This window comes from Lasioglossum baleicum, chromosome 1 (genome assembly GCF_051020765.1).
Source record: "Lasioglossum baleicum chromosome 1, iyLasBale1, whole genome shotgun sequence".
NCBI lineage: Eukaryota > Metazoa > Arthropoda > Insecta > Hymenoptera > Halictidae > Lasioglossum > Lasioglossum baleicum.
Window position 1 is genome coordinate 8,983,364 of NC_134929.1, and position 26,100 is coordinate 9,009,463.

Here is a 26,100-nt window from a genome sequence, read left to right on the forward strand (position 1 = left end):
AAATCGCGAGCTCGCCCCTCTGAGCAACGCGAGAACTCGGGGCTCCTGAAAATACGCGCCCCGTATCGGTTATTATTTACGCATCATTCGAATCCGCCATTTTCGACGACAAGATGCTTCCGCTAGATTTATTCAAATTCTTATGCATCAATTCTCTTGATTAATTAGAGGAACATGATTGTTCGGATAATAAAACAATTAGGGTAAGGTTGCTGAAGTCGTACCACTTGAATTTTGTATTATTGTCTGCCATAAACCAGCCTCATTATAAATCCTGTCATCAAGTAAGTTTATTTCAATTTTCTTATCATTTTCTGCATATGTTTGGTAGTTAATCTTGCAAGTAAATTATTGATAAAATTATGTTCCTTATTAAATATAAATTCAGTAGAATTTACATAATCGTTTGGTCGAAACGAAATCGTATTAATTTTATTCAATGTTAGGTTATGTTTACTTTTTAAATTTAACTTGTGCCGTGTCTTAAGTCGTACCCATATGAGATTCCTAAGTCGTACTACCTCGTCAGTCGAAATACCGTCAACGCAGAGTAAAGAAAATATCAAAAATGCGTGAAAATAATTACATTTTTACTAATTATTGTTTAGTTATGTTAATAACTAGTTAAGTAACAACAAATACAAAAAGTCATGACCATGTAGGATTTTTATTAAACGAGTTATTTGAATAAAAGCGAAAAGTTGGGGGATGTTAATGTCAAAATTGTTCCGCGGACCACAGTTTAAGAATCTCTGGTGTAGCGTATTATTTCTTTTGTGGAAAGTATTCAGACGATAAAGAGTTCGAACCTCAGAGGCCCAGATAATCGAAGTTCTACTGTATTGTTTCTTTTGTTGAGATCAACGAAAGCTTAAATAGGTAACGATTTGAACTGGCCAGTAGAAAATTAGAATTTAGATGGAACGTTTCTTGGTCAGAGTGATCCCACGTCCTATCATTCGAGGGTTAGAAAGCAAGTGGAGGACGGCCGCCATTTTGAAACTCGGGATAAAGCGAGCTCGTAAAAATTCATTTCCGTATTACGAATTCATATCTACAATTGAAATTTATGAGCAATTTACAGCGAATTTTAATTGCACGGAAATAGACTGTCCTGTCTGACCACAGATTGAACAGAAATTCAAAACTGATCCTCTACTAACAATAAGTAAGCGAAGCTTTCGCTGATAAAGTCTTATTCTCTGCCGCATGTGCAAACACTTAAAGATAAGAAGAACTAAATGAGGAACATTATCCTGATTAATTCTGCCCGGTATTTGAGAATTGGCCAAAGGTCCGCGAAAACGGGAGCGCCACGTTTGTCAGTGGGCTGGCGTTTCTCCGGATAAATTAATTCGAAAAAGCGGGGATGTTGCAACAACGGGAAATCCAAGGAAAACTAAATGAAACACTCCGGGTGGCAGAGCATCCTACGCCGTTACATTTAATTATCTCCGAGGCAGCCGGGTTTCCGCGTGGCAACACGTGTTCCCCGTCAAAATTCAAGCGCCGTTTCCATGATTTCCCCGTGATTTTCGCGGCAGCAATCACTTTAATGATCACGCGGCGCTCCATTAACAAAGTGTCCTGAAGGGCTGCAGCTTTCTAAACGAACGCACATCGCCGAAGGCGCCGCGCCGACACGTCGTGTCGAACCCTTTTGAAGGTGTTCCAACCCTCTACAAGAACCTATCCCCTCGAGCGAAGTCCCAGACTCGATAGAAGGCGACGCTTACCCTGGAATAACGCGTTAATCCGTCTGACCGGAAGTCTTCAACTTCGCCGAGGGAAAGACAAATAACGGAATACTCGTCGCCGTTATCCGGAAGTGTAGTTTGTTGTTTGTTCAGGTTCTTCGGGGACAATTCAGCCAGTTGGTTCGAATAACAATTCTTTATACGTACACCTCCTGCTCCCGTTGCGCCGCCATTTTGTTCTTGAATTCCTATTCCGACGGGAACTCTTCGGAACAATCCTACAAGTCATCTCCAGACAATTATACCACGGAAGTTCCGACACCGTGAACGTTCGGAGATGATTTGTAGTGGCTGCTGGTTAAAAAATGTGTTTCTTATAGTTGAGTTGAGAGGAATTGTTAAAGATCCGCATTTTCTAGTGCAATCTAGTGGTACAATTCTTTTTGTTCAGATTTAATGGAACATTTCCATAAAGATTTGAGAATGTCGCTGGTTCAGTATGCTAAGGGCAATGGCGATTGCGATAAATTTCGACCTCCCGGCTCCCGTAGCATAAATAAAAAACGGATTCGATTTGCGAGACTTTGACGCGTGCCGGCGCGACAGTCAGCTCGTTAAACATTTTCAGGCGGATTTGCAAAGGCTGTCAATTAAACAGAAATGTGTTTTCCGTGTGAAAGGATTTATTAGATCGACTACAAAATGGGAGCGGCATCGAGCGTTATAAATGCAGAAACATCCATTAATAATTATACGGTGTTGCTCCATTCAACGTTATCGAGTTACCATTTCGCTCTGGCGATTCTAGCCGGAGTTATTCCGCGAACTTTTTACGCGAGTTCGAATAACCCCGTTTGGCTCGCGCGGTCCCGCGTTCCGTCGCAATTTTCTCGGCCCTTCATCGCAGAATTCGAAACTTGTTGCGACATCGTTCTAAGCGGAGGACATACCGCGAGCATGTTCCGCGAAGCACCGAGCAAATTGAAGTTGAAACGCGGCTTAATTATACATTCGGCGTAGTCTCGTCGGGATGCTCGGCGCGCCTCCCGTTTCTAATTAAACAGGGGGCCCGTTCCTTTGCCCCGGGTTTTCTTTCGTCATCTTTGCTCGCTCGGTCGCTGTTCGTCGCCGTTCTTTTCGTTTCGAGGATTCGAACAGAATAATTGGAACGGCGAACGCGGAGGAGGGAGAAAAAACTTATTCACCGGGGGACACCTAGACAGGGCCGGCTCACAGTGATTCGAAACCGTGAAAACGCGAACTACATTCATAGCGTTGTTATTTATACGTTACTTTTTATGAACAGAACGGATTTAACGAGTTTCTTGGGTCGTAGAATCTGATTTTAGAATAATCCAAATTAAAATTAATAAAACGCTACTTAAGAAGTTCAATAAATCTACATTGCCTGCCACTCTAGACTACACATCAATAATTAACGAGTTTGATGAAGTTAAAGTTAGAAGGGTAAAACTGTAGTAGATTGTTGTAGTTAATAGTTGATATGTTAATAGTTGATTGTACAGTTTTTTAACCCTCGTCCATCCGTCATTTCACGGACTGAATCTGTCCCTCGGCGTCAAATTGTCGCAGTGGTAAAAGATCGATGAAATAACAATTTAATTTTTCTATTGAAATTGATTTTAAAAACTTAGACTTGAATCATACTGCGAAAATCTACCGCACAGCCCTGCACCTAGCCGTCTGACAGCCGGGGCTTTTGCAGAGCATTTCGAGAGCTGCAAACTTCCCCGAAGAGTCGGCGATCCGACAGCAGCGGTGCGAGTCAACCATTACTCGGAACACCTGTCGCGGGTACATCGATTTCCCCTCTCCGGTTAATTCGACGCGCGCGAATTAAACGATAGTTCAACCCCGCGTCCCCTCCACCGTTCCGTTTCGTCGTCGATTCGTTTACCGAAAATTTCATATTGTTTTCTCGAAAGCGGCAACCGGAGGCCGGCCTCTATTAAATTCGCCGAACTTCCACCCTTCCCCCGGAACACAACGTAGTTTCAACGAAAATTTCATCGTCGTGTTCTCGCGTGGATGTTTATAGAGGAAAAAAAGAGCGGCTAACGAATTTTTCATTATAAACATTCTTTCCATTGTCGACGCGTTTCCATCGTTCCTATCCGACCGGCGTTTATTGAACATTTTCACTCGTATGCCGCCGCCGCGCCGGTGAATTCTGTTACGTCCGCGAAAATTTGTTCGCTGTATTCCTTCCCGAGAAAAAACTGGTTTCCGTTTATTGGGAGAACGCGGTTCGGGTATTTAATCGGTCGGCGGAGATTAGAGGGGTTCGTCCTGGGAATCGGGAAGTTCGCGGGCTTTGCCAACGATAAAATGGCGGTCTCCGATGATCCGAGACGCTCGCCGCGTGCCATCGCCTCCTCAGATTCATAATGCATCGCACGTGCATCGAGTCAATGCGGTTACACCGCTCAACGGAGTTAAACACGCTCTTTGGGCCGCAGTTCGGATGACGTTTACGCATGGTCGCGCCCCCGCTTATGGGGATCCTGGCCCGATCGAACGTGTTCCGTAACCACGTCTGCTCTCCGACGATCCCGCGGCGGGCTCTTGCTTCTTGGATACAGGGTAGTTTAATTAGCCCCGAATCACGTCGGCTGGGATTCTGACGTGCGTCAATCTTTACCCTTTAACTCTTCCTTAAGCCCGTCTGATTCACTTTCACAATGTTTGCACGTGAAATAACTTCCCGCTTCGCCCGTTTCGCTGCTGACGGGTTCGATTTTTTGGATGTCACTTTTTTCCCTTTTCCAAGGAACATAAACTAGAAAAGTTTCCTCGGTATCGACCGGTGCGCCATTTGTTCCGGTGTCGTTATAGTTAAGTCGTGAAACACCTTCTGATTTAAGCCGGGCATTTATCAACTTTGACCAGGAGTACCTGCGCCAATCGAAAAACACCGTTTCCCCAGCTCCTCGCTGTTTAACGCGAAGCCGGGCCACAGTATCCGCACGGAGGAAATATTAAAAGAGCCATTTCCAGGTCCCTCCGGTTCCACGGGGCTGGTGACGAGCCGATTAATGGCGGAGATGATGTCCGACCTAGATTTACACGACTGCTTCGAAAATGGAGGGACGGAGTTGTGGAAAAAGGCTGGAACGGCGAGCAAGTTGGAAGCTGCGAGGACGAAACACGAAAGAGAGAAAGGGAGAAAAAAGAGGAGGGTGAGTAGGAAAGAGACAGGAGAGATAGGATCGTAAAGCAACGCGCAGCCACTGATTTGCGAGTGGTCCTTCGGGTATTCCCGTGGCCCCGATAAAATAAATTGTTGTTTCCTCTCGAGAATTCGAGGAGGGCGAACCCGATGCCCCGAACAATATCGTTAGTAGTTTCGAGTCGCGGGAGGGGGGGAGGATGGCCACATCGCCACCCCTGCTCCTACCCTGCCATTTTCTGTTTCCTGTGGCCCGCCTCATCCTCCTGGCCCGAGCTTCAGAATTTATGATACGTCGCGCATTTATATTCCAACACCTTCCATAAATTTTACTTGAGCCGCATGTAAGTGGCTCCACTTTTGTTCATAGATTCCTACGGGCTGCTGTCGGATTTATGACCGCGTCGGCCATCCTTCGATTCACGGGGACACGGTTGGGGCGGGAATCGAGAATGGTACGATACTGTCCCGTTATCAGCCGATAAACCTGCCAGATCACGGCGATAATATACAGGGGACGACGTCAGGACGCGGGACGAGGTACAAGAATAAACCGAACACCTTATGTACCGAGCTTTCACGGCCCGACCCGGCCCAGCCCGGCTCCTGCTGGTGCTTTACTGACCTAGAAATCTGAAACTGATTGTAGCAACCTCTTTTCATGGACGTCAGTTAGTCGAAGCACCATTCAACAGCGGAATATTGGAAAGCTACGAAAATGGGCGAGCGCGAATCAATGGAGGACGAACGCTGCAGTTTTCGGGCATAGCTACCCGCAGCCCGATGTGGTCGGACGTGGAGGACGTGTAAAAGAGATTTTGAAAAAAATCCCAAATGATCCGAATCATAATTTGATCGCGCTCCATCGGTAGAGCAATGAACCTTCGAGGAGATTGAAAATGATCCCGGGGTGAGGAGGGTGAAAATATTCCATCATCCGAACACCGCGAATTGAAAAAGACACTTTCGAAATGAAATTCCCGACTTAGTCCCGACGCATCGATGCATTAAAAAAAAGGAATGAGATCAGTCCTGCGGCAAACGGAGATTTCCCGGAGAAAAAAGGTTCTCCGGGCGTTATTCATGTACAGGGTGATTCTGGGAACTGGGACAAGCTACTGCTCCTCTTTAAGTAAAAATAGAAAAATATGACAGAGGAAAAAATCATGTGTCACAATACGTCCTAACTTCCTATGACCTTATTTTTTATGTCGATGCACCCATGAATCGATTATTCTTTAACACTTAAACCAACTTATTTTTTCCTCTATCATTCTTTTCTATTTTTACTTAAAATGGAGCAGCAACTTGTCCCAGTTCTCAGAATCGCCCTATACATATAGATCGACGAGTAGCCGAGCGATGATCGATTTACGGGAAATCGTCGGGCCGTTCATCCTCGTAAAAAGGTGGGAGCCGATCCTTGGGCAACGGACAGCTCGCGATCAGGACGGAAAGGGGTGGATTCTCTTTAAGAGGAGGCAACCCTTATTTTTTCTTCCCTTTCTTCGCCGTTGCTCCGTGTTCCTCAACCGTTCGGTATTATTAAAGCCGTGTCCTCGATTTCCCTGGATCCTGGACAGGAACAGCGTCGTTGGATAATGGGATGAGATCGTCCTACGTTCGCTTGACACGTCCGACGTCGATGGTATTTCACTTGGCCAGCGGTACCACGTTGTAACTCATTCTTCCTGCTTAGCCCTTTCAGCTGAAATGGAAGAGTAATTAGAAGCGTCTGTTTTTCCGATTGTTTAGGTAATGCACAATGATTGTGCCGCATGGCTCTAGGCATGCTTGATCATCAGTAGACAGCGGATCTTTATGCAAAATAAAAATTTTCTACCTTCATTGCAACAAACTGGATTGAAATAGAAATGCATTCTCTTTCTCATAATGTGTTTAATAAGTTGAATATAATATAACAGTACTTTTAAAAATTCTTCTAAAGTTTTTACTATTTTAAATTACACCTACTCATTTCTGTCATAAATGCATCAAATCCGCTGTCTAATCATCAGTCTTCGAATGTACGTTTAGAAATGAACGTTTTGGACATTCCATCATCATCACCATCTTTATTCGATGCCCTTCCGGAAAACGTCAAGAACTACCGACGAGCAGAACATTTATTTTCCTCCTTTTCGCTTTATACTTTTATTCAACGTTATCTTTTATTCATAATTCTATATCTTGAACAAATACACTACAGCGCAACAGAATCAGAAATGTTATATATTTAAAGGTTCATTTTTGACAATATCATAAAAATTGCATTGAATTAATTTGGTGTAAATTAAGGTGATCTGAAATAACTGATGAACTCATTTTTTTTTAAATTTTGACTTAGACCACTTTCATAAATATGGGCACATATGATCGCCAAGTTCTTTTTTATTAAACATTGTCGATAAAACGTTGAGAAAGATCAATTGATTAAACGAAGCAGAAATGTAATAGAGTCTGGGAGCGAGACCTATCAATTGCATGAGCTTAGTAATCCAGACCGCGGGAAATTGAATGTGAAATTACCAGATGTAAAATAATTGAAGGAAATGGAACAAAGTCAGTGATAGGATATAGAAATGTGGTGTTCAGAGCGTAGCACCATATTTTACATAAGGTCCTGGGTCGGTTGAATGTAAATTGCATCACGTACTCACTGCACCCCACCGAATTCGATTAATTTTTTACGAGCCCGTCCCGATTGGTCGTACGACCGAAACAACTCGAATTAACCGTCACATTAAATACCGTCTGGTATTAACCAATGTTCGCTTAACTCTCTATTTATTGTTCCAATAAAGTTTCGGAACAACAATGCACTTTGCGTCCTCTGTTATCGGCGATAAACATTCGATTCTTTTCTTTTAATTAGTCTGAATTTTATTGGGAATTACTATGTTAATGATCGGTAAAAGTTCTATTTGATCTTTTAGTAGTGGGGACGTACCTAATCATCGCGTAAGAAACTACAAAACTGTTATAATCAAAGGTTTCGGAAATTTATTTGCAAAATACAATATAAAAGTGGAGTAAAACTTAATTTGTTCGTCAGTAATTACGAGCTTTCGTCCAACTCGCACATTGCTTCGAACGGACATTCTTCTTCATGATCAGGATACATTGCCTTCATGATAGATAACGGGCATGGCACATGTAAAGGACAGCCTGACAGAGAGAGCGGTCGCTCTTGATGCATGAAAAGAACACTAGGACCACTAGATGAGCAGCTGAAACAAATAGAAGTGTAATTACAATAACCATATTATTTATTAAAAATGTACACTATATCGAACATCATGTAAAAAATGTGAATTGATAGTTACTTGTACAAAACAAATGCTATATTAGTCGCAAACGTATCAATGACACCAGTTTTCCAAGCTCTATCATCTGCATACAGATGATACAGATTATGCGTCAAATGTTCATCGTCCCTGGCAACTCCCACAGCACCCAACAACTTCAAGATGGTCCCTGAATGAGTAAAGTATGCTGACACCAATGGACCATCAACTTCTCTGCAAACAGAAGCTTATGATCTTATGCCATATAGCATTTACAGCATTATTGAACTTACCCGAAAAAGTCAAACATATTCCTTAACGCAGAACATGCTTGTTCATAATTTAATTTGTGTCCGTATCCGTCAATCCAATATTTTCTTAAGTCCTCAGCATACTCAAGTGTCTGAAAGTTTTGAACATGTTAATCGCTAGAATAAATAACGTCTTAAATGTAACACGCTTCAATTTATAAGTAGACTGTGGATCTTTACGCATTTTACAAAATTTTCAGAAAATACTGGCATGTCAAATTCGACAGAGTTTAGTACAATTCTTATTTACTTTGGACTTACAAATGTAATTACTAGTCTGCGGATCTTTGTGCATTTATGACGAAATTAACTGGGTGAAATATAAAACAGTGAAATATATACATTCTAAGAATATTGTTATGTTGTTTCCAACGTAAAAAGACTGTTAAGGGGTGAAATGATTTTTTATTGAACTACTGCTTCCCACAATCAATGCAGAATACTTTTACTTTGCATAAAGATCCGCAGTCTAATTATTACCAATGAAAATAGGATTTTATTTGGCACCACTTTTTTAAAACTTGTCTACAAAAATTGGAAATTGAGTTAAATACCTTGAATTCATTCAATGTAAAAATTCTGCACCATGGAGACTCTACGTCTATTAGCCACGCGGTTTCGAAACTGCACATCATGTGCATCAAACTTGCAGTTTCTAAAATATATATGTATTTATATATTATAAGAACCCATTCTCCGATCCCGAATAAAATTCTCGCACACCGTTTCTTTCAACTAACCATGATCAATCTCATGGCCAACGCGTTCAGAAACGTCCTTCAGCATCTTGGCATACGGTTCACTCTTTAGAAATTTTTCGTTTTCCATTTGCGCGTCTGGATTACGGTGCACTTCGCGCAACCAACGCTCACAGCGCTTGTAAAACTAGAAACTTGAAATAAAATAATTAGCTGATCGAAAATAAAGTAGTAACTCGATTAGGTAGTAATAAATTACTCGTAACACAGCATCCTTGTCTTCGGCCTCTGGATACCACACTTTGTAACTAGTATGTCTTCCGAATAGACCAGTAGCAAAGTTTTTTGCACTTTCCTCTGTACGTTGAGTGGCAGTGTATTTGAACTAAAATTTAATTCGGCGCAGTTCTATTATATGTGCTGATCAGCTTATAAATTATTATTTATCCTTAATTTAAAGAATGTGTATTTCTTTACCCTGTAAGTCTTATTACTATATACTTCCGGCATAAGAGAAGGAAACCTAGACTGATATCTTTCTGCGAGATCAATCATCTCGTTTCCACCTTCGTCTGCTAATCTCATGGTATCATTCTCGACGAAGGTAATTTTCCAATCTTTAAATAATGCTATATCTTCGTCGTTTAAATTTGTTTCTCCCTTCTGATAATTATCCAAAATAATCTGTTGCAATTTTGGGAGTTTCTCAATCATGGATGGTAAATACTTTGTCCCAGGATACCTTGTACCATGCCTTACAATCAGCCATATCTTTGTTGGAGTACAACCTGAATGTGCAATAATGAAAATTAATTGGCAACAGAACTAGGAGCTATACCAGGTGATTCACAAGAAGCAGTCCACCTAAATAGCTCCGTTAGGCTTGTAGATAGAAGAAAGTGGAGATGGAGAGAAAAGTGATCACTCAAAGATGGTGTAAATCGTGATCAATCGACTACACCAGAGAACAGAGAGCAGAGATGCAAGAAAGAATAATTATTCAAATAAAATGATTGCACATTATGAAGTTGTCATTGCTTTTTCATAAACTAGTTCAAGGTCATAATGTACCACATAATTGAACTCGTCTTGACATCGATGACCTTCAAAAGACCTTGAAAACGACAAGAATCAGAAGATTTTTTGTATCCCATATTTACAACTTTTCTCTGTAACAGTTTCTTCTATCTTTAAGCCTAACGGAACTACTTAGGTGGCCAGTTTCTCATGAATCACCCATATAAAACTTACTTTCTATAGAATATATTTTAATGCATGCATTATTCACCTGGATATTCGAGAACAGAGTCGTCATAGTTAGCTATAAATCTATATGGCGTCTTTGTTCCTAGCTTGCACCTATAATCTCTACCATGTAAAAAGCAATTGTGCGCAAAGGAAATTGATGCGTATATGGAAAGAATCAAAAATACTTGTGTACTAAATGTCTTCTGCATCTTGCTATAAGTTTTTATCTGGAACATATAGAAAGTTTATAATAGACTTAAAATTACCATAGATAAACAATAAACTCTAATAAATACAATTTACCTTGTTGTAATCCTTTTTGTTATTTATTTAGGTGTAATCTTGCTGCATACAGTGATAAAATTAAATGGACTGATTTAACCTTGTTTCATGACAGAAATAACAAAATCATCGAATGCCGCACAATATCAAAAGACAACATTGAATGTCAATTTAAAGGCATGAAATGAAAATACACCAATCAAAATCTTTGAAAATTCAACTCCGTCGGTATCTTCGTGGGAAGTGCATCACTTTATGTGCCTGCATGGCCTGCATGAAGTCCTTCAAAAATGTTTAACTCGCGTCTATCCGTAATGCTCGTTTTATTATACAAATAAGTAGCATAATTTCTCTTTTATACAAGAACAGATTGAGCGTAAAACGATAACACGATTGAGAATAACTTTATTTTTATTACTGTCAGAGACTATTGTACAATTAAGTCCTATTTTATCTCATAACCTCGCGCACTTGATTTTTTAGCAATGCAAGATTTATTTTTATATACACAGATGGATGCATATAAAACAAAATCTCTTACGGTTCTCCCTTGTGAAACTATTTCTCTATAATTTATGGATTTAAAGAAAAAGTAATAACTGTTGTTCGACTTGTAGATGATTTAGACTTGTTTGTACAAGGTATGTTCATGCTAGACTGATGTAAACAAACGAGTGTCTGAATAATCGTTAATTATCTTTCGTTTTAGATGGGAAAGAAAAGAAATATTCCACCACCAGCTGCACCAATTCCTGGCCGTGTGAAAATTGAAATTAAAGATGAATTGGGTAATGAAAAAGTAGTATTAATCGTTCTTTCCTTGTTATACTTTCTTGTAAAAACAGATTTCTATACTCTTCTGTTAACTATATAAATATCATAAATTTAAAGTCACTTTTCTACAGCAGACAGCGACGTGTTGGTTGCTAGGGATCGCTTGAAAGGAGCTCTTAGGGAGCTATTGCAACATAGCGATTCGGGATCATCAGGAGACTCCAGTGAAGAAAGTTCCGCACACGATTATAAACATCAAATGAAGAAAATGTAATATTGCTTGTGTATCTCCAACTAGTTTTGTTTATTACTCAAAGTAATACGTGTTTAAGGAGGTAGTCTTGTTTCCAGGATTGCAAGGGTGCAGGATGCGCCTTCTCATTTCTCGATAATGCAAAAACAGGGTTTTTCGGTAATCAAAGGCGCTAGATATAAGATCAATCTGGGCCGTAGTCCTAGCCCTAGCCCTCAAAAGTCCTATTTTCACGTTTACGAGGCATAATTTTAAGGGAACCTGTGCATGTAGCTATTTACATAATGGTGCGATAACTACATGCTGCAGAATAATGAATTTACATTATTATTGTCATTATGCCTCGTAAACGTAAAAGTAGGACCTCTAAGGGCAACTGCGGCCTAGATTGATCTTTTATCTAGCGATTTTGATTACTGAAAAGCCCCATCTTTGTATTATTGAGAAATGAGAAGGCGCATCCTTGCAATCCTGGAAACGAGTCTACCTCCCTAACTTGTACGAAAAACATGTACAGGTCAAAGACAATGGGTTTTCAACAGCCACGGAAAGTTAGGCGTAGAAGACAAGTACCATTGGACACATCATTCCACCATACTTACGTAATGAAATTATTTGATCGGAGCGTTGATTTGGCACAGTTTCAAGAGGACACACCCCTTTATCCCATATGCAGAGCTTGGATGGCTAATCAACCACGAAATCCCAATCTTGTGCCGAAGTTAGTAATTGGAGAGAAAATTTTAAGTAATTATCTCGCAAAAACACTGACTAGTATACGTTCGTTTACTTTTAGAGTACGCAGTCCAAGCCCAGAAATAGTTAACGAAGTTAACATGAGTAATAATATACTAGACACTAATGGAGAAGTTCGCGATGTTTATTATTTACCGCCTCCGTTGCCTTGCGAAGAAGCTATACCAATGAATCGTATACCTTCACCTATACCCAGAGAGAAGGAGGAATTGAATTTGGATTATGTAAGATGATTAGACAAATTTGCATAATTCATCCTCTTTAACATCTAGGAGGGAGTAAAATTATAATAGATGTACAATCATAATAAATATATATTTTATGCATATGTTCCAGGACGGACAGTGCATGAAATCACGAGAAACATTGTTGAGAGAGCACAGAACACATTGGAATGTAGTACGTAAAAAATGGCATCAACAAGCTCACAAGAACGAACAACGTTTTCTACAGAGTGCAAATATACTGAATACTATTTTTAAAAGGTGTGGTATCCAAAGATGCGATAAAGTATTCCATTCTTTATTGGGAAATGTAAAAATATTATCAGAATAAATTTCCTGTTGCGAGACATGTTTTATTAGAAAAAAAACATTATTTTTGTTTCAGAGCGCAATCGGAATTCGAATAGCCCACTCGCGTGGCAGCATTTGATACTGTCAATTTCCCAAAATCTTTACTTGGTCGGCATGGAACGGCATGTCGTTTTTCTACACACGGTTTATTTTATACCCTTAATTATATATCTGCTGTATGCTACTTGTAGAAATATATCTTTTTATTACAATATAATTAAATGTAGCGCAATTATATTGTTAAGTTGTTCGCGTAGTAAAGAAATCACATGGCAAGTAGAAATTCTTTCCAATTAAATTTCTTATGGAACATCGATATGATTCAAGACGAAACAATCATTAGATAAAACTTCATCGATAATTGTCAAGACATCACGTTACTTCAAGAGGATATCGAAGAAGGTAGAAAATTCAATTTTTTCAGTATAACATATTTCATAAAGACTGTTAGAGAAGTTCTGTCTCATGATTTCTTAAGGATACCCTAATTCACTCGAGAACCAAACATATACAGAGTCATTATCCGACGAACACTGCAAGAATTTATCCTTCCCTATGGGCTAGGAACTTGAGTATATCAATTAAATAATTCATATAAATAATATATCAAAATGAAAAGAATAAAATAAGTAACGAAAGGTAAAGCTTATAAATTTTATAAATTGCATTTTTTATTCAGAGAAACTCTGACTTAACAAGCTTTCTTTAAATCTATATCCATTTAGAGAACAATACTTTTTTTTTTGGAAAGTTATTATCAATCGATATAAACAATTACGACTCTATAGGCGTAGACCTAGGATGTAACAATTTTTGGTGTAATGATGTACAATTATGTTTGATTCTCGATACCAGTTGCGATTCACTAATAACAGGTTTGTAATAAATATTTTGATGAAATCATTTATCTATGATCAATATACTATAAATAAATAACAAATTTTTATTACATTACTGTTACCCTTAATAAATTGAAACGCTACTTACAATTATTTTTATCACGGGTACAAAGAGGAACTTGGAATAGGTTTCCATAGCCCGAATACTAAGAGAGGCAGTTGTTAGCATACTGTTACATAGAATCGAGACACAAATTCCGTTAAATGTTATTTGACTCCGATACTAAAAACTTCAGAAAAGAAAGTCTAATGCCAGGAGAAAAGGACAAAACGAATAACTGTTGAAGGCTTGAGAATTACAAGCTTTTTATTTTAAGTATTGACAGTCGCAGCTTACAGCACGCACTTTCAACAAGACGAATCTTCTTTTTTTATTCGATTTATAATGGGTCAAATATAATCTCAGACTCGAAGAAAAATGTTCCGACATATTCCGCCAGAGTGATTGTAATTTTCAAGACTTCTTATCGTTACGTACCATGATCCTCGTATACTACTAAAACGTTCCTTTCATATAAAATGTAGCTAAGAAATAAATAACATAAGTTAAATTATTTACTTTCATAGTTAATATTGTATACGATCTTCACCGTTTGATCTGTATGCTGTACTACTATTTCCCCGCTGTAACAAATACCTGCTGCATGCAGCAGTTTTATTTCTCAATGTACAACATCCGAAAGTGGTTCTTATCAGAGGAACGATTTTCGAATTCCCTCAACCAAAAAGGACATGCTACGCATGTCTTGGTTACTTCGTAGCTGAGGATGCGACCTACACTCGGAAACAAGAACCACTGTCGAACGATGCACAGTACGAGCCGTAGGAAATGTTTCGTATTCGACAGTCTCGACATAACGCGGCCGGAAGATTTCTCGTGGTCGTGGAAGTACAACTTGATCGAATTTCATTAAAGACTATTGCACATCGTATAGTTCACTTGTCTGTAAGGGACAGTTCCAACACTTGCCGGAACGTTTCTTCTTCCAGCAACCGGCGCTGTTCTTCCTCGAGTTGTTGTTGCTCGGATAATCTTAACGCTATTCTCAACTGTTCCGCCGTGTCCTCGATTGCATCAGAATCCTCTGTGTCGGCGGGCCTGTTCGTGTTACTTCGATCGCTCGCACATGAAGCAGCATTCTCCTGATACAGCGCTAGGCTTTCCTGTATAGCTCTGCATTAAACGAGAAATAGAGTGTTTATCGTAGTTCGTTAGAGAACGGTTTCTAAACACCGTCATTCTAGGCACGTCAGTGCGTACAAAAGATCTAGGCTCTGGCTAAGCGCACGAAAAAAAATGGGATGTCTAAACAAAGTCAGAGAACTATTTCTCTTCTAACGCGCTCCGATCGCCTTCTTGCATTTCATGCAAGAATGTGTGCTTGTCGAGAAGTTTATCTAAATGAGGACTAGGAAAATACATCTCTGAAACCAGGGACTTAAAACCGCTATGATTTTGATACCGGTACAGGTTTTGCACTCCAAATTCACCCTTTTGCAGTGAAAACCTATATTGCGTCAGCAAAGTTATACCGAAACCGATATATTACTGAAAACTGAAATAAATACCGATATATTTAGGTTCTGCGGTAAATGCCACGAAGTTCATCGCAGTCCTCGTAGAAAAAAATATGGTACAAGTACACTAGCAAGTAACTTGTGACACATTTTTGTGGCGATTTTTTTGTGGCGCCGTGAACGAACGTCGTAAGAGCAACTGTGCTTGTATTATTAAAGTTCTTTTTGAAATCACTCCCGTCCACCCACAATCCCTACATAATCCCCCCATCTCAGTTTCGGTATCACAGCAATATTAATATCATGCATATAGATTTTAAATCTTTGTCTAAAAATATTTCCTGAAAATTGTATTGCAATAAAATAAGAAATTCGAAAATATTATCGATAAATACAGGTAAACACACCGGTATTTATATGTGTATAGCGTCATTTCTGTTTCTATAAGGGTTTCAAAGTATAATCGAAAAATACCGGTATTTAACATTTTTCGGTGTAAGTCCCTGTCTGAAAGTCTCTTCGAATGAACGAGTGTGACGTTAAATCAACATTTGTAACAGGTATCCTTCACCCACCTTCCTGAATATGAATTGTCGGGCAAGAAAAGAACACATGCAAAATAAATTGTTTAGAACGTTTCAAATAAAACCAAGGTATCCGAAACGACATTCTCACGAGCAAAATGTTTCTCGTACCTTTGGAGCTGTGTTTCCTCTTCCGCGGTCATGTTCGGCGTTGTTGGTCGGGATGGTTTCTGGGCTCTTAAAGCTTCCCATATGTCAACCTTCATTTGAATTAATTAAATAATTAGAATGAATCCGTACGCAACTATGACGATGAAAGACATATTTAATACCTCGTCACGTTCACTACCAGCTTCCAACAAACTTTGTTGAATAGCGAATTGTAACAGGTCATCCTCTTCCTCAATGCTGAATTGTGTTCGAACTTCAGCACCTGTATGAAATTATCGCATTAGATAATCCCGAATATTTTTATGAGTTATAATTATTTCTGATCTCTTTTACCTAGATTTACATATCCCATTGGAGCTTCAAAACAAGAATCGTCAACTAAACATGTCATAGTATTAGTTTCTTGCAAGTGACCTACGTGAGGTACTTCTTGATCCATACCAAAAATGTTTCCAAACGTAATTCTCGCGTTTAATATGTGAAACAGAGGAATTTCTGTAATACGGAATATAATTGAATTCAGTACGGCATCTTTCATATAAAAAAAAAGATACACACACAATTTAAAGCTTACCAATTTTAACAGGAAATCCAGCTGGCAATTGCATTTGGATAAAATCTTTTAATTTAGCAAAATGTGAACTAGATATTGCCATTAGGTCGACGATTGGCATAATTTGTTCTTGAAGACTAAGTGGATATTCTTCGCTAAGCCATAAAGTTGCCTGTACGTACGTTCGATCAGTAGGTTATAAATTTATATCAATCTTTATATAAAAAACTTTATAAAATACCTTGAATTTTTGAATTTTGGTATTAATTTCCTTTGGTCTGCCTATATCCCTTCCGTTTAGATCAACATCCGGATCGAAATATTCTTCAGCTGTAATGTTGGAAGGATTTCCAACATTGTTATATTCTTCCTAAAACATATAATTTGATAAATTAATAATTGGAACCTATGAAATATTTAATTTGCAATATATATATTGAAAATATAGAAAGTTACACTGGTAGTCGCGTTAAGACAGTTTTCTTGCTGTTCCGCTATGCCAAGAAATGACTGAAGAGGCGTGCGAGGAGCGCGAGCCCTTGCTTTATCCGGTTCTGATAAATGTTCTAATCGGGTCTTGGTTATTAACTCTACATTACTCGCGCTAAAAACCTTACAGTCGTGTCCATTTATCATTTCAGTTTTATCCGAACGCCATCCCCACAAGCCAGCCTTATTGCTAATCAAGCGAAAGTAATATTAGTCGAAGTAAATACGAATAACGATGGAAATGTAATGAAACAACGATTACCGTTCGAAACTGATTTTATCCGTATCTATATACGTAGTAACTATAGGATTTGTAAGGCGAGCTAATACACCTTCTTCAGAGGGTTCCATTAATTGCATATTATCAATATCTATTAATTTCATGTGTTCAACGTACACCTCTCTCGTTTCATGATCTACTTCCATCATTGTTGCTCCGTCATCTGCAGAAAGAAAAGTTCTATTCTTACATTGATAGAATCATGTATTATGAAATGATCACCGAAACAATTATTCTACAATGTGGTACAGACTAATTATATTCTTTACTACTACAAATTACGAAAGTTCTAATAAGTTTTTTTCTCAAGTAACTCGCTTAAACTTGTGTATAAATAAATAAATATTAAAAACGAATATTTATATACTTATATAGCGATACAAATATACTTAGTATCTTTCTCTTATGGTATATACACTTACCGGTTGAAACTTCAGTTTACGGTACCAAAATATATCAAAAAAATAATCAAAAGGAAATAAGACTATGAACGAAAACGAACAAGAATAAACGTGTAACGTACAAATCATTGTATCTACGTGAAAAGAAATATTTTCTAAAATCCTGTACACCACATTAATTGTAAAAGTATTTCTGTCACCTGACTCATGTCCCACCATACTGAACACATAACTCCGTTCACATCTAATTGCCACAGGTACATTTGATGCAGCTTGCATTTAATATATACAATTAAAGGACAAATAAAAGAGTCTACGATTAATATAAAAGGAAAAATGCTCAAAGAACCTGAAGATCAAAAGAACCTTTTTACAAGTGTCGACGTCCATGCCAAATAATACGACTGTGAATACTCACTTTGTCCTTTGAAGACGTAACTACGATTTCCTCGTTGCCAGTTCACATGATCGAAACCTAGTAGCGTTGTATCAATTCTTACGTTACTGCCTTGTTTGTATACTTTGTAGGTATCGCTAGGACACATTCTAGAGGCGAGAGGAACTAATAACAAAAGGAACATTAGTATAAATGTGAACGATTCCTTACGATACTGATGTTATAAATAGTTTGAATTACCCCAACTAGTGAATTCCCATTTCATTTCTACATAAAAATCAGGAGCCTGAAAATATTATTTGATTTTGGTTTACATTTATCAAGCTATCTCTACGCGTTCTGCTTTGTTTTAAGTAACCCACTTGTTTCAGTTTGTGAAGTAGTTCTGGAATACCAGCTACCCGACTGCAATGTCTTTGATAATCTCTACGTGCTAGCACCATCTGCAGTAGCTCAGGATTTCCTGTTCCAACTGCTTCTTGGACCACTATAAACAACAATGATGAATCAATTTTTAGTAAAGTCTCTGTTCGGTCTGAAGCAGACCGGAAATTTAGACACGGTCGGCTGCAATAGCTCGGGACAATTATTTGGGTGTCATCGGACACCACTTCAAGATCTCTATGAGCCCTGAAACCCTTGACAGGGCAATCTTAGCTAATTCCATTCTTTTCTACGATTAGAGAAGAATATATACAGGGTGAACCACGAATCGTGACCAGTAGAGGTTACTCTGGTATTAGCAGTCCGATCGAAAATGTTCTTATCACATATAGCATGGTTTCAAAAGAGTTTTCACGTGATTATAACAAATTTTTTGTACAAAAAAATAAAGAAGCAATTTTTTTTTAATGTTATAATATTTACCGAATTCGCTTTGAATTCTAACAGATAGGCGTAAAAAATTATAGGTGTATTTGCAAAAAATTGAAGGTGACCTTGAAAAATCATGAAAAAAAAAGAGTTGACAAAAAATGTGCTATAATCTCGTGAAAGCTCTCTTGAAACCTTGCTATATCTGATAAAAACATTTTCGATCGGACTGCTAATAACAGATTCTCTACTGGTCACGATTCGTGGTTCACCCTGTATATTATAGATAAAAGATAAAAGATCCGAGCCGACATAATACGCGACATGATACAGAAAATTTCTCAAAACATTTCGAACTGTTCACAACTAGCTAGCACGCTACCATCTCGACCGAAACCATAAGACTGTTGTATATACTGTTAAGTTGAAAATATATTTAAAAGTGTTGTCTTCCACAATTCGAATTTTATTTCAACTAAGCCTTGTTACTCTGTAACCTCGTCGAAGCCCCGAGTATTGTTGCAAGCAAGTGAAAGGGAATTTACGACCCTGCGAAACTCGGTATATGGATTTGCGATATTTCGGATGCTTCAGCCACGTCATCTATTAGTACGAGAATACAACAAGCATTTACCAGTCCATCCTTCTGTATTTTCTGTGTTAACATTAGCTTCATGTTGCAATAATATTCCGACGCATCCAGTGTAACCCAAAGTAACAGCTAACATCAATGGTGTTCTTCCTCTGTTATCAGGTTTCTCTATATCATGCTGTGAAATAAATTTTAATTGTTATGTTTTTTAGCGTATAGATATGCAATCTCTAGCTATTAAAACATTTCCATATTGTTTTATTACAGAGATAAATAAAACTATACTACTTTTACGAGCTTTATCAGGACAGATAAAGTTTTATTGCCTCTCCGTGAATGCTAAACTAAACTTCGACAAACTCTTTCGTTCTTTCTATGTTATTATAAAAAGATTAATAATCAAACAAATTCGAAAGGGCGAAATGATTTTATGAACTATATCGGATCGATGAATGATATATTCGAAGCATATCAAAAGTTATATATCGGTGAACATTTATGGTTTCTCACACGTATGAGGCTTCACTCATAAAGCACTGTGGCACTGTAGACAATGTTGCATTTAAATCAATATGTAGTGATCGATTAATTCAAAGAAATCGAACTGAATTCATTTTATTTTCCTAAATTCATGTGCATGTATAAATATAAAATAGTACCAGCTTGTAGTCTGTGCAATGTCAACTTCTCTCAAATGCAACAGATCGCATTGGAATTCTGAACGTTATACGCGCAAAATAATTAATCGGTTGTCAATAAAGATTCTTTCCTTTGTAGTTTAATGGTATTATTATAGAATTATCTGACTGTTACCATAGGGAAAGTTGATTCGAGACAAGTGTCATTTATCACGTTCGTTTGCAAAACGCACTGGCAATCGATAAACACTCGATTCTATGGTTTTTAAACGTCGTGTCTGTGCAAGTATCAATTTGTGTCGTAGTATTATCGAAAGCGATTTATTAATCGGTTGATATTTTTTTCTACAAACCAGCTTCGAAGACAGCTCCTCTTCTAGTTCTACATAGTTGTTATTCCATACGAGCCAGTGCAGCGGATAATTCTTTTGAATCGTGTCTATATTCACCATTTCTATGGGGTCCTTTTTAACGCTGACATAAAACACCAGTATCTTACATGGAATTCCACGATTCAAGCACGCGACACAGAATTTTGTCGGGCGAATACATGACACCGAGAGACGGATAGGTATGTAGCAAGTAAATGATCATTACTCATCGACCGGGTAGAACAGCTAGATAAGAAACTCAAAAACGGCAGGAGAATCCGCTAAGTGACGGAAGCAAATGTTGCAAGTGGCGCTTATACTTCATACACGTTTCACCCGCAGATGACGTATAAAAGTAGAAGACCAATCACCTTATGGGGTTTTGCGTCGCACGATCTGAAATATCGACATCGCTAAAAACCTTAGACCATATACACTTATAGACTCGGAATAGGTATAGGATATGCATTGGACGTAGTGTTCCAAGATAACGGATGATAACGGAGTATCTGGTGCCCACAAGTCAAAATGGGTGGATAGCGATATAAAAGGAAAGGTATACAAGTATACTTATGCACGACAGAACCACGATACAAATATATCTTTTCATATTGTTCTTATATACTGTTCTTTCTTTTAAATAAAGTATTGTAAGTTGTGAGAAAATAAATACAGATTTCATATTATCAACATTTACATTAAAATTTAACTTTTTTCAAATTATAATTGAGAAAATGAGTTAGCATAATAAGAGTAAAGTAAAAATGAACGAGTAATAAAATCAAATATATATTACAGTTACAGTTTTCATGAGTATTTATACAGAATGAGATACGGCGACGATTCTCCTTTCCCCTCTAGGTACACATAGTTTTGTGGTACTGCGACTTCTCAACAGACTATAGCACTTTGCCCACATCCGTCATCTGGTAGATGAAGTAATCTTGGAACACGGCTTATTATCCGAAGCCGGATCTATAAAGGGACATCTTAACCGAAGTACGACATTTTGCCACAAGCGCGCTGTGTGCACATCTGAACGCAACAAATGGTTCTTGCCGGACTGTGGATTGTGTCTTATGACAAAAACGGCAAGAATCATTCACACTATTACAAAGTATAATATTATAATAATGCAAACGTTTCTATGATATAAGAATTGTAAATAATAATAAAATGTGTTAATTTTTGAATAATTATTTCTCCTTCTTTTCTAATACTGATTATTCATTTTTTATCTTCTCCATACAGGCACAGCATTTTGGGCTGCAGGGAAGGAAGTCCAAATGGTCCAAAAGGAAGTGCACGCAGGCCGAAATTTTTTCTATATATATTTCATGATCAGTTTTTAACGTGTATGATTGTACATTGTACATATTCGATTAATAATTCTGTACATAATTTAATAATTTTGCGCAACAAATAACTTTTCAACTTTTCAGTAAGAATGCGGATACGTGCACGTGTACTATAAACAAGATATATAGATTGTGTATACAAAGCAACACGACCGAAGCGATAACATTGGTTAAGAAGTACTTTATTTACAATGGCAGGATTCGGAAGATATATACTATCTGCCGATTCAAGAAGTTTTTTAAGCAGAAGGTATCGTTCTCTATCACACAGTTATGTGAACCAACGTTTTTTCATGAAAAACAATTCTTTAAGTTATAGGAAAATGCCCTTAGATGAGTTTCATGTTACTCGATTTTTTTAATAACTTAAGCCTTGATTTGTTATTTAAATGTTAACGAAGGGCTTCACATATTGTTTTCCTTTTTATGATTTTAGAAGCTGTTTATTGAAAATCTCCCAGAACATCCGACAAAATACAACAACGCAACCGGAAAAAATTGAGATTCCACCAAAACCAAAAAGACCACAACCCACTTTTCTGTTATATTTACAAACTATTAGGCCAAAGTTAATAGAAGCAAACCCTGATATAAAAGTAACAGAAATAATACACAAAGCGTCCAAAGAATGGAACAACATGGATCAGACTGTTAAAGACGGTTTCAAAAATCAATACAGTCAGAATTACAAACAATATTTGCAAAACTTAAAAGAATATCAGGAATCATTAACCGACAAACAGAAAGAGTTTCTGGAAAAACAGAAAAAGAAAGCTAAAGACAAAGCAGTTGCGACGAACATTAAACAGGTAATAAATATGTTGATACATGTCTGATTCTTTAGGAAGTAGTCTTTTGTGATTCTTCGATCACTAAAAAGTAAATGTATTTGCAGAAAATGGACTTGTTCCAGAAGCCAAAAAGACCACAGAATGCATTCCTACTATTTTTGGAATCAAAGAGGAAAATTGAACAACCACGTGACAAGCTCAAGGTACAGTAAATTTATGTGCAAAAATGCATTTTTACACTATTTAATTATTAATCTCAGTGTACCTGTACGAATCATATATTTTCAAATATTTGATTAGGACTGGGTATGTGATGCGACAAAAATATGGAAGACATTGCCAACTGAACAAAAAGAACATTATTTTGGTCAGGCATCGAAGCTAATGGTGGACTATAAGGAAGAACTTGTCAAGTGGGAACAAAATATGGTAAATTTAGGTCATCCAGATATTATAAGACGTAGTCGCCCACAAAAGACCAAAGAGCAACAAAAGAGCTAAAATTTGACACGATTCAAATTGGTTCCTTTGAATGATGTATAATTGATTTAATATTAAAATCCATACTAAAGTATCAAATTATCGAGTTTTGAAATGAACATTTTATATTGGTACAATTCGTTCTCACGAGTCACCAGCACAATTCGATGTACGACATGTATTTTTATTTTCTATAAAACTTTTACAAAACTTTTCTCAATAAGCGTTTGTTTACATATGGTCGATACAGTTATACATTTAAAACAGTTTCAGTATCAGTTTTATACAAGCAGTGGAAGAAAGTATAATATATCGCGGTAAAACTGAAAACGTAGAGAGCCAGATCCTCGATTACCATGTAAAATACAGTCGCGAATGTTTTAAGTCGTCGAGTTACTTTGGGTTTAACATTGCATAAGATTAAAGCGGTATACAAGAGGCTACCATCGTGCGTTGCTTGTGTGCTTATACAGTTGTATAAACGAACCAGCATCACTGGAAGGTACGGTGCGACAACAGTCTGAAACATTGAATCACAAGGGTATTATTTAACTTTTATTATAATGCTATATTTAATTTTCGCTACAAAGATGAACGATTACCTTTCCAAATAAATAGTCCAGTTCTAATGCTAGCAGTATATTCACAATCAAAGCTATCAATATATAATTTAAACGATTCATTGGCAATAATGGTCGTGAGATTCTTGTTGGTGTAAAAGTGCTATCAACTTCTTCAGTTTCTGTTCTAGTATTGTTATATTTATCTTTTGGAGGGATGAACATATTGTTACAAACATTGTATGGCTCGGAAATGTTTGTATCCTTAATTCCATCATAGTATTTTTCTATAATGTACAACAAAAATAATAAGTACAATCGTTCAACCATATATAAAGTTACAATTGATATATAAATTAATTACCTGATATTGTACCATTTATACTTTGTTGTGGTTTCTCATCTTGTATTTCTCTACATATTGATGAAGTTTGACTAGATGTATCTTACCAAAAAATTTAAAAATTTTCAATAAGTTAATTCCTTATAATTAGAGACGTTCGTGTTTTCCACAAGAGCAAGAACATTGATTTGAAAACGACACTAATGATTCACAGGAATGAAACTATTGTTTACCTTCTGATTTGGTATCGCCACTGGAGCCAGTAATTTTCAACAAACGCTTTTCTGAATTTTCTAAAATTCGCTTCCTTCTCGCGTTTCGTTTTGCGTTGATGTCATCCATGTTTCTCGGTATATTTCTGTCGGCGAACGTGTTGTTAGAGGTTAAAATTTATACATTTCTCTGGATGATAACAATGCAGTTGCCAATTATTACATTTAAAATAGTGATCGTAATAAATGATTCGGAGAAACGTTAAGTTACCTTTAGAATACAGAAGACTAGGTTTGTTATCATGTCAATCTCATACGTTGCCGGGGATAATTCAGCTTTATTCTATCGATAATGTAAAATAAATGTCATCGATCATGTTTAATTAATATCGTTCGATTTTCTGTTTTCTATAGCTCTGTGTTTGATGGGTTTTTAGGCACTTCAATTCAATGAAGAAAGCGTTTGTGTTACGCGAACGTCGTGTATAATAACTTGAATATATTTGACGTTTACAGGTTTGATTTTTACATCTGTTACCTAAATACAATAGAAAACCACGGTTTAAACAAATTCAAAGTAATTTAGCTAACATGCACGGAATCGAGTGCACAAACATTTAGATGCGCAATACCACAGTCTACTATTGTACGCTGTGACAATACATATATGCATGAAACGAAAGGTGGAGTGCAATCTTAGACCCAGATTTCTTCGCCAATTTTTCTTGCGCATGCGCAAATACACATTATTTCATTCATTTTTCACAATCAAATCATACAAATTTTTAAAAATTTCACTGGGTGATCAAGGTACCCTATTTTATCGTGAATTTTACTTTACTGATGCTAAAATCGCCGCGAAATATCTCAGCATAGCTTATATAGACCTTATGTAGATCAAAGTTACAAGTGTGTTCCAAGCGTTCCTAGATTACTTCATCTACCAGATGACGGATGTGGGCAAAGTGCTATAGTCTGTTGAGAAGTCGCAGTACCACAAAACTATGTGTACCTAGAGGGGAAAGGAGAATCGTCGCCGTATCTCATTCTGTATAAATACTCATGAAAACTGTAACTGTAATATATATTTGATTTTATTACTCGTTCATTTTTACTTTACTCTTATTATGCTAACTCATTTTCTCAATTATAATTTGGAAAAAGTTAAATTTTAATGTAGATGTAGATAATATGAAATCTGTATTTATTTCCTCACAACTTACAATACTTTATTTAAAAGAAAGAACAGTATATAAGAACAATATGAAAAGATATATTTGTATCGCGGTTCTGTCGTGCATAAATATACTTGTATACATCGCTATCCACCAATTTTGAATTATCTTGCGACGTGACTTGTGGGCACCAGATACTCCGTTATCTTGGAACACTAATTCTGGCTCCATATAAGAAGGTACTTGTTTCGCGCATGTTGTTATGCGTCTGCCAATGGTCGCGTGATCGGCGGAGTACGAGTAGGGAATTAGCCAATGAACGAGTTCCGTTAGAATCATTATGCGCAGTGCTAGTAAGTACCTTCTTATATGGAGCCAAGTATATGTCTTATCCATATCCAATACCTGCCTACAATATATACCTGCCGGGTCTATATATATGATCTAAGAGTGTATTTAAACGT

The 26,100-nt window shown here is 37.4% G+C and overlaps 6 protein-coding genes across 12 annotated transcripts; 3 read left to right on the plus strand and 3 right to left on the minus strand.

The window, feature by feature from the left end:
• The first annotated feature begins 2,439 nt into the window (after positions 1-2,439).
• LOC143215476 (uncharacterized) lies at positions 2,440-6,316 on the plus strand. Its single transcript, XM_076437658.1, has 3 exons — positions 2,440-4,897; positions 5,258-5,427; positions 5,537-6,316. Exons 1-3 carry the CDS (start codon positions 4,754-4,756, stop codon positions 5,757-5,759), a joined length of 537 nt encoding a protein of 178 aa, XP_076293773.1. The 5' UTR covers positions 2,440-4,753; the 3' UTR covers positions 5,760-6,316.
• A 256-nt stretch (positions 6,317-6,572) lies between these two features.
• LOC143213681 (multiple inositol polyphosphate phosphatase 1) lies at positions 6,573-10,875 on the minus strand. The gene is made up of 9 exons (XM_076433783.1): positions 10,735-10,875; positions 10,472-10,658; positions 9,661-9,971; positions 9,443-9,568; positions 9,226-9,370; positions 9,040-9,140; positions 8,468-8,577; positions 8,214-8,408; positions 6,573-8,117 (listed from the first exon to the last, which is right to left on the minus strand). The coding sequence occupies exons 2-9, from the start codon at positions 10,638-10,640 to the stop codon at positions 7,946-7,948; spliced, it is 1,329 nt and encodes a 442-aa protein (XP_076289898.1). The 5' UTR covers positions 10,641-10,658; positions 10,735-10,875; the 3' UTR covers positions 6,573-7,945.
• A 7-nt stretch (positions 10,876-10,882) lies between these two features.
• Mip40 (Myb-interacting protein 40) lies at positions 10,883-13,293 on the plus strand. 4 transcript variants are annotated; one of them, XM_076437032.1, is made up of 8 exons: positions 10,883-11,024; positions 11,226-11,354; positions 11,423-11,501; positions 11,619-11,757; positions 12,258-12,461; positions 12,537-12,720; positions 12,833-12,981; positions 13,106-13,293. In XM_076437032.1, the coding sequence occupies exons 3-8, from the start codon at positions 11,423-11,425 to the stop codon at positions 13,125-13,127; spliced, it is 777 nt and encodes a 258-aa protein (XP_076293147.1). In that variant the 5' UTR covers positions 10,883-11,024; positions 11,226-11,354; the 3' UTR covers positions 13,128-13,293. The 4 variants fall into 4 exon arrangements, with proteins under 4 accessions (XP_076293147.1, XP_076292984.1, XP_076293062.1 ...); XM_076436869.1 differs by lacking the exon at positions 11,226-11,354 and having other exon boundaries at positions 10,899-11,024; XM_076436947.1 differs by lacking the exon at positions 11,226-11,354 and having other exon boundaries at positions 10,899-11,024; positions 11,622-11,757.
• A 700-nt stretch (positions 13,294-13,993) lies between these two features.
• Positions 13,994-21,036, minus strand: LOC143212454 (ankyrin repeat domain-containing protein 13D). Of its 2 annotated transcripts, XM_076431332.1 has the most exons (14): positions 20,700-21,036; positions 19,751-19,886; positions 18,666-18,790; positions 18,544-18,589; positions 18,325-18,468; positions 18,107-18,178; positions 17,488-17,668; positions 17,193-17,415; positions 16,978-17,106; positions 16,758-16,908; positions 16,517-16,678; positions 16,345-16,445; positions 16,184-16,272; positions 13,994-15,144 (listed from the first exon to the last, which is right to left on the minus strand). In XM_076431332.1, the coding sequence occupies exons 1-14, from the start codon at positions 20,796-20,798 to the stop codon at positions 14,907-14,909; spliced, it is 1,896 nt and encodes a 631-aa protein (XP_076287447.1). In that variant the 5' UTR covers positions 20,799-21,036; the 3' UTR covers positions 13,994-14,906. The 2 variants fall into 2 exon arrangements, with proteins under 2 accessions (XP_076287447.1, XP_076287516.1); XM_076431401.1 differs by lacking the exon at positions 18,107-18,178 and having other exon boundaries at positions 20,700-21,031.
• An 824-nt stretch (positions 21,037-21,860) lies between these two features.
• Positions 21,861-23,445, plus strand: Tfam (mitochondrial transcription factor A). Of its 2 annotated transcripts, none has more exons than XM_076422048.1 (6): positions 21,861-21,878; positions 21,969-22,087; positions 22,160-22,325; positions 22,512-22,884; positions 22,971-23,069; positions 23,167-23,445. In XM_076422048.1, exons 3-6 carry the CDS (start codon positions 22,267-22,269, stop codon positions 23,365-23,367), a joined length of 732 nt encoding a protein of 243 aa, XP_076278163.1. In that variant the 5' UTR covers positions 21,861-21,878; positions 21,969-22,087; positions 22,160-22,266; the 3' UTR covers positions 23,368-23,445. The 2 variants fall into 2 exon arrangements, with proteins under 2 accessions (XP_076278163.1, XP_076278168.1); XM_076422053.1 differs by having other exon boundaries at positions 21,969-22,072.
• Positions 23,446-23,509: 64 nt separating this feature from the next.
• On the minus strand, positions 23,510-25,130 carry LOC143208037 (uncharacterized). 2 transcript variants are annotated; one of them, XM_076422077.1, is made up of 5 exons: positions 24,733-25,130; positions 24,483-24,607; positions 24,271-24,351; positions 23,949-24,193; positions 23,510-23,866 (listed from the first exon to the last, which is right to left on the minus strand). In XM_076422077.1, the coding sequence occupies exons 2-5, from the start codon at positions 24,589-24,591 to the stop codon at positions 23,597-23,599; spliced, it is 705 nt and encodes a 234-aa protein (XP_076278192.1). In that variant the 5' UTR covers positions 24,592-24,607; positions 24,733-25,130; the 3' UTR covers positions 23,510-23,596. The 2 variants fall into 2 exon arrangements, with proteins under 2 accessions (XP_076278192.1, XP_076278181.1); XM_076422066.1 differs by having other exon boundaries at positions 24,483-24,651.
• Positions 25,131-26,100: the final 970 nt, after the last annotated feature.